The sequence below is a fragment of the Somniosus microcephalus genome, chromosome 8 (assembly GCF_052327205.1).
Source record: "Somniosus microcephalus isolate GS21.2 chromosome 8, FLI_Smic_1.0, whole genome shotgun sequence".
Classification (NCBI taxonomy): Eukaryota; Metazoa; Chordata; class Chondrichthyes; order Squaliformes; family Somniosidae; genus Somniosus; species Somniosus microcephalus.
In genome coordinates this window covers 242,970,114-242,977,732 of record NC_140994.1, presented here as the reverse complement: position 1 = coordinate 242,977,732, position 7,619 = coordinate 242,970,114, and the positions used below count along the sequence as shown (strand labels likewise).

Here is a 7,619-nt window from a genome sequence, read left to right as displayed (position 1 = left end):
CCACTCGGAAAATGACCCGATTATTCCAACTCTTTGCTTTCTGTCCGCCAACCAGTTCTCTATCCAAGTCAATACCTTGCCCCCAATCCCATGTGCCTTAATTTTGCACGCTAATCTCTTATGTGGGGCTTTATCGAAAGCATTCTGAAAGTCCAAATACACCACATCCACTGGTTCTCCCTTATCTATTTTATCAGTTACATCCTCAAAAAATTCCAGTAGATTAGTCAAGCACGATTAATCTTTTGTAAATCCATGTTGACTTTGTCCAATCCTGTCACTGCTTTCCAAGTGCTCTGCTATTACATCTTTTATAATGGACTCTAGCATTTTCCCCACTACCGATGTCAGGCTTACCGGTCTATAATTCCCCGCTTTTTCTCTACCACCTTTTTTGAATAGTGGGGTAACATTAGCTACCCTCCAATCCATGGGTACTGATCCAGAGTCTATCGAGTTCTGGAAGATGACCAGCAATGCATCTACTATTTCTAGGGCCACCTCCTTAAGTACCCTGAGATGTAGATTATCAGGCCCTGGGGATTAATCGGCCTTCCGTCCCATCAATTTTCCTAACAACTTTTGCCTACAAAAACTGATTTCTTTCAGTTCCACCCTTTCATCAGACCCTATGTTCCCCGGCATCTCTGGGAGGTTATTTGTGTCCTCCTTTGTGAAGACAGAACCAAAATATGTATTTAGTTGGTCTGCCATTTCTTTGTTCCCCATTATAATTTCCCCTGATTCTGACTGCAAGGGACCTATGTTTGTCTTCACCAATCTTTTTCTCTTCACATATCTATAAAAGCTTTTACAGTCAGTTTTTATGTTCCCGGCAAGCTTACTCTCATATTCTATTTTCCCTTTCTTAATTAATCCCTTTGTCCTCCTTTGTTGAATTCTAAACTGCTCCCAATCCTCAGGATTATTGCTTTTTCTGGCCAATTTATATGTCCTCTCTTTGGATCTTATGCTATCCCTAATTTCCCTTGTTAGTCACGGTTGAGTCACCTTTTTTGTTTTATTTTTATGCCAAACTGGGATGAACAAATTCTGTAGCTCATCCATTCGGTCTTTAAATGTTTGCCATTGCCTATCCACCGTCAACCCTTTGAGTGCTATTCCCCAATCAATCCTACCCAACTCGCTCCTCAGACCATCATAGTTTCCTTTATTTAAATTGAGGACCCTAGTCTCTGATTCAACTACTTCATTCTCCATCTTAATGAAGAATTCAATCATATTATGATCGCTCCGACCCAAGCGGCCTCGTACAACAAGATTGCTAATTAATCCTTTCTCGTTACATAATACCCAGTCTAAGATGGCCTGATCTCTGGTTGGTTCCTCAACATATTGGTCCAGGAAACCATCCCGTAAACACTCCAGGAATTCCTCCTCCACAGTATTGTTACTAATTTGGTTGGCCCAAACTATATGTAGATTAAAGTCACCCATGATGACTGCTGTGCCCTTATTGCATGCTTCTTTAATTTCCCTTTTAAAGCCATCCCCAACCACCGCCTTACTGTTTGGAGGTCTATATACCACTCCCACTAATGTTTTTTTCCCCTTAGTATTCCTCAATTCTACCCATACAGATTCCACATCATCAGAGCTAATATCCTTCATTACAATTGTGTTAATCCCTTCTTTAACCAGTAATGCTACCCCACCTCCCTTTCCTTTTTGCCTATCTTTCCTGAATATCAAATACCCCTGAATGTTGAGTTCCCAGTCTTGGCCATCCTTGAACCACGTTTCTGTAATCCCAACCAAATCATATTCGTTTACCTCTATTTGCGCAGCCAATTCATCCACCTTATTACAAATGTTTCTCGCATTAAGACACAAAGCCTTCAGGCTTGTTTTTTTAACGCTCTTAGACCTATTAGAATTATTATTTACTGTGGCCATGTTTGATTTAAACCATTGATTTCTCTGACTGCCACTTTTGTTTTTCTCCTTCCTATCTTTTGCTTTTATCCTTGTTTCCCTTTCCTCTGTCTCCCTGCTCAGGTTCCCAACCCCTTGCCATTTTAGTTTAAACCCTCCCCCATGCACTAGCAAACACTCCCCCTAGGACATCGGTTCCAGCCCTGCCCAGGTGCAAACCGTCCAGTTTGAACTGGTCCCACCTCCCCCAGAACCGGTTCCAATGTCCCAGGAACTTGAATCCCTCCCCCTGGCACCATTCCTCTAGCCACGTATACATCTGAAGTATCCTTCTATTTCTACTCTGACTAGCATGTGGCACTGGTAGCAATCCTGAGATTACTACCTTTGAGGTCCTGTTTTTTAATTTATCTCCTAACTCCCTATATTCCGCTTTCAGGACCTCATCCCACTTTTTACCTATATTGTTGGTGCCTATATGCACCACGACAACTGGCTGTTCACCCTCCCCTTCCAAGATGTTCTGTAGCCGCTCGGAGACATCCTTGACCCTTGCACCAGGGAGGCAGCACACCATCCTGGAGTCTCGTTTGCAGCCGCAGAAACACCTATCTATTCCCCTTACAATTGAATCCCCTATTACTATAGCTCTACCCCTCTTTTTCCTCCCATTCTGTGCCGCAGAACCACCCCTGGTGACAGGAAGTTGGCTGCTGCTGCCTTCCTCTGATAAGCCATCCCCCCCAGCAGTACTCAAAGTGGTGTATCTGTTGGAGAGGGGGATGTCCACAGGGTACCCCTGCACTACCTGCCTGTGCCTAGTACTCTGCCTATTGGTCACCCATTCCCTTTCTTCCTGTCCAACCTCTACCTGCGGTGTGTCCAACTCCGTAAATGTGATATTCACGATGTCCTGAGCATTGTGAACGCTCCAGTATGCATCCAATCGCAGCTCCAGTGTCCCTGAGTTCCCACATACTGCAGGAGGAGCATACAATGGGGCCGGGCTCTCCTGCCATGACTTACCCTTTACTTAATTGAATTTCAATTAAATCAATCAATCCCACTAATTACACTACAGTTAACTGGTTTAACAACAGTCCCCGCTACACTCGAGGTGGGACTGACCAGCATTGGACACAGTCCTCGAGGTGTGACTGACCAGAGTCTGTGGAGTTTTATCATGAGTTCCTGTGACTGGATTCTCCTGTTCAGGATTTTTAGTCCAAAATTATTTTGTCTTTGTTGTTGCAGCTCTGCGTTGATTGGACATGTTTCGTGTTGAGTTTACTGAGACTTGTAGCCTCTGCTGCTTTGCTTTTTCCCATCTCTCTTTGCCCCTCTGATGAACCTCTAACTTTTTCTGTATATTTTTCTATTCCACCCAGAGAGCTCCTTCCCCTTCCTCTCTGCAGGGTTTGTAAAGGTTATTTTTCTTCTTTATATCAGTTTTAATTTGTTTGTTGAACTATTTTGGGTCTGGTCTGAGCTGATTAGTTTTGGGTCTGTGTTTCCTGAGCCCAGCTTGCTGTATTCTGGCTCTATATTGTAAAATTGCAATCTTGTTTTTCTGATTTTGGTTCTGAACTGCTGCTGCAGGCCTGAAAGAGTTAATCTTCAGCCAAAGTGAGTCATGAAAGTGAAACTAACATTGTCACTCCCTGCACCGAGTGTTTATAAGAATTTCATTTCCTGCTCTGGTTCCTCGCTCTCTCCGGTGCTGTGTGAAAACTCTTCAGGTGCTGTAACAATGGAGCCCGGAGCTTTAGAGGCTGAATTAACCTGTGCTGTGTGTCTCCACGTGTACCAGGATCCTGTGGGATTACCGTGTCAACACAGTTTCTGTTTGAAATGTATTGAGGGAGTTTGGGCCCAGACAGCAGGCCCAGGAGGGGTTGATTGTCCTCAGTGTCGCCGGAAATTCAACCCCAGGCCCAGTCTGGAGAGAAACTTCACGCTGTGTAATATAGTGGAAAAATACAGCCGCTCACAGCCTGCTGCTGATTCAGCCCGTGTCATGTGTGATTTCTGTGATGATTGTCCAACCTCAGCTGTGAAGACGTGTCTGAAATGTGAAATATCTCTTTGCTCCCTCCATTTAAAACCACATTTACGGAACAAGGCCTTCAGTGGACACACCCTAATCGAGCCTGTGACTGACCTCACAGACAGACAGTGTGTTGACCATAAGAAGATTCTAGAGTACTACTGTAAAGATGATGCAGAGTGTGTGTGTGGATCCTGTATAACAGGGAAACATCAATCCCACAAACTGCTGAGCCTAGATCAGGCACAAACTGCAATTAAGGTGAGTGACACAATTTCCGATATTAAATACAGTGAGGGAGAGTTTTCCTGTTAATGACCAACACTAATTGGATCTGATTGCAGACAGTGCTGCTTTAGCCCAGTATTTTTTGTTGCCCTGGGTCTGGGTGTTTGTTTTCTGTCAGTCAGATTTGCTCCCTCCCCTTTCTCTTACAGTCTGTCTGAGAGCAGGGTGGGCACTGGGAGGGGTGTGAGAGTGGCCCCGGGTGACTGCCCCTCACCCACACTCAGCCCCTCCTGGGGAGGGCACTGAAGAGCTCAGTAATTCACTGTGTGGGCACCTGTGAGAACTGGCACTCCATGGCATAGGGCTGGAGAGCAGAGCATGTTGTGGCCCTGTGTAACGCTGGGGGATTCTGCCCTCTGAGCAGCAGGGAGAGGACCATCACCGGTGGGGGAGTGAGGGACACCCACAGGGGGAGACTCAGGGGCTGGGTGGAGAAACTGTTCCTCACAACAAGAGGGAATTGCTGTTTGAGAAATGCTGGTGTGTCGGAGTCTGTCTCCCTTTCCCCGCGGCTGATTGCTGGAAATGGAGGAGCTGAGTCGCTGTGAAAATGCAGCACATGGTGTGTCACTGTGAAAAGAAGCCGGTGTGTGTGAGCTCACTCAGTTTATACAGGGCAGGAGCCTCTTTACTGAGAGACACAGAAGGCAATATTTCTGCTCAGGGCCCAGACACCGAGGCCCCGAGATTCACGGGAAGGCAGGGAGGGAGCAGGGGGCCTGTCAGTGGCCGGGAAACACGGAAATTCCGGGAACACGGGGGTCCAGCCGAATTTAACAGCACGACCTCATTAGAATTGTTTGACTCTGTTTCCCTCCCGGCAGCGGAGCCACACGGAGAGGCTGAGCGCTGCCGGGCGGGAAATCCTGCGGGACAAGGCAGGAGCCGGGGAACGGTGGGGACAGGGAATCAAAGATCAGGGCTTGTGGGGTGGGCTCAGAGCACAGCGGAGAGAGAGTTGGGTGGGCTCGGAGCACAGGGGGGAGATTTGAGGGGGGGGGCGGGGAGAGAGAGCGGGCAGGGGAGAGAGAGATGGTGGGAGAGAGAGATGGCGGGAGAGAGAGTGAGGGCAGAGAGAGTGAGATGGTGGAGGAGAGAGTTTCACCGAGGGGCACGACGCTGCCCAACATGCCAGCGAGCAATAAGGTCATGGGTCAACTGCGGAAATATATCTGAAAGAGGGACTATAGGCTCTTGGTTAATATCTGACAGCAGTGATTGTTTAGGTTGCAAGCATAAAATATCCATAATTGTTGTCTAAATCAGTGCTACAATCTCACTAAATGATTTAATTTATAGAATAATGGGGGAACAATTGGGTGGCGCCCCCTTTGGAGCACTAACTTCGCCGGGTCATTAATTTTAGCCCCTCAAAAAAGTTATCGCCCCCGCTCCGGAAATGGAATGGTAACAGCCCCCAGCAGGAGGCGGGGCTACTGGAAGCACTACTCCTCCCTCTGGGGGCTCCCATTCAGTATCGCGGCGCCACGTGTAACAGCGCCACGAGCGTTGGCACATAGCGAGGCGGTACCGTAGGCCTCGCTCCCCTGATTAAAGGGGAGGGGCCGAGCGCAGCGCACACCGGGGCCCTGCTGGACCACCGGGCAGCGGGGTATCGGCAAAAGAGCCCGGCACTCAAGAGGCGTGTCGGGCTGACCGATCGCGGCCGGCACCCCGCAGGAGGAGGCGAGAGGGGGCAGGTGCTGGCAGGCGGCCCAAAATAAAAGTCCGCCCGGCACCTGCCCTTTAATTTGCTCCGCCGCGGCCGTAAACACAGCGTAGAAGTTTACCTTTGTCACAGTCTCAGAGGATGACATTCGTGAATTTGATAAGAACCGTTTCGGTACTGGGGCAGGAGGAGGAACCTGATTGGAGAGATTCAAACATGGAGTTCCGGGAATGATGGGCACGGTTTTGGGAGGCGACAGCACGTTCCACGACTTTGAAGAGGAAAGGGAGGTTGGAGATGGGGAGGTAGTTTTGCAAGGACGGAGGGGTCAAGGGTTGATGTTTTGAGGAGAGGGGTGATGACGGCAGATTTGAAGGAGAGGGGGACATTACCTGAGAGAGAACTGTTAACAATATCAGCTAACATGGGAGCCAGAAAAGGAAGGTGGGTGGTCAGCAGTTTAGTAGGGATAGAGTCGAGGGAGCAGAAAGTGGGTCTCATGGGCAAGATGAGGTCGGCGACGTCAGGAGGGGCGATCGGAGAGGAACTGCAGAAAGATGTGAGTTCAGGGCTCGGGCAGGGGGGAACCTTAGACAAAGTTTGGCCTGGTTTTCTAGGAGAAGGAAGGGAAGTGGCAGAGGCAGCTGATTGGATGGTCTCAATCTTAGAGACAAAGATGTTCATGAGCTCCTCGCACTTGTTATTGGAGTTGAGTGTGGAGGAGACGGGAAGAGGGGTTTAAGAAGACAGTTTGCAGCAGAGAAAAGAAGCTGGGCGTTATCTTTGCATTCCAAAATAAAAAATAATCCTGGAATAGGGAGCAGTTTTTTCAGATGAGAGCAGGACCCGATGGTGCTTTACGATAGCAAAATACTGTAGATGTTGGAAATCCGAAATAACAACAGAAAATGCTGGAAAAACTCTTTCCAGTTTTGAAGAAGGGTTTGACCCGAAACGTCAACTCAAATTTCTCTCCACGGATGTTGCCTGACCTGCTGAGTTTTTCCAGCATTTTCTGTTGTTATTCCCGATAGTGCTTTATGTGTTCCAGCCAGATCTGGCAGTGAATCCTAAGGCAGTTGTCCGCCATATCTGTTCAAGTCTGCGTCCCTTGGACTTAAGGGAGCGGTGATGAGGGCCGTACTGGGGGAACGACCAGGGTGAGAGAGATAGTAATGGTTTTAATAGGGACTCGGGCATCAAAGGGGGTGGTGAGGGTGTGATTAAACAGATCGGTAGCTGCAGAAATAACATGGTGAATGGAGGGCCAAAGGCTGGACAGTAGGGATTTTGGAAGTGCAGTTGTAAGTGAGATGGGAGAGAGTTTTTTCAAGGGGCGGACACAGAAGGAAGTAGAGTTGCGGGGGGGAGGAGACAGGGGTGGAAGGCGGATGTGGGTGGAGAGCGATACGAGGAAGTGGTCAGAGATGGCCTTATCTGTCATTGACACGATGGGAGTAGCGAGGCCACGTGAGATGGCCAGGTCAAATCATAAAATGGCCATGAATGGGTTGAAGCCGAGCCTTTGAGAGGCAAAGTCTTAGTCCAAATCGTCACCACGCTGTGACATTTGATGTCTGCTGATATCTGCAGATGAGGTCTGGAACTCTAAACACTGCTGGATCTCCGCCGGCACCAACACTTTTACAGCAGAGGTCGCTTCGTAACTCTGTGAAACCATTTTTATGTCAAGGCTACTCTCGGTAATCCTGCACCATT

At 48.3% G+C, this 7,619-nt stretch overlaps 1 protein-coding gene across 2 annotated transcripts in view; it reads left to right on the top strand.

Annotated features, from left to right (window-relative positions):
- Positions 1-3,572: 3,572 nt before the first annotated feature.
- Positions 3,573-7,619, top strand: part of LOC147114221 (E3 ubiquitin/ISG15 ligase TRIM25-like) — a 71,967-nt gene continuing 67,920 nt past the window's right edge. Inside the window, exon 1 of one of the 2 annotated variants that reach the window (XM_085995886.1) lies at positions 3,573-4,204. In XM_085995886.1, coding sequence (XP_085852012.1) covers positions 3,647-4,204 — 558 coding nt within the window. In that variant the 5' untranslated portion in view covers positions 3,573-3,646. The remainder of the gene's footprint in view (positions 4,205-7,619) is intronic. The other variant, XM_085995887.1, reaches the window with a different exon arrangement.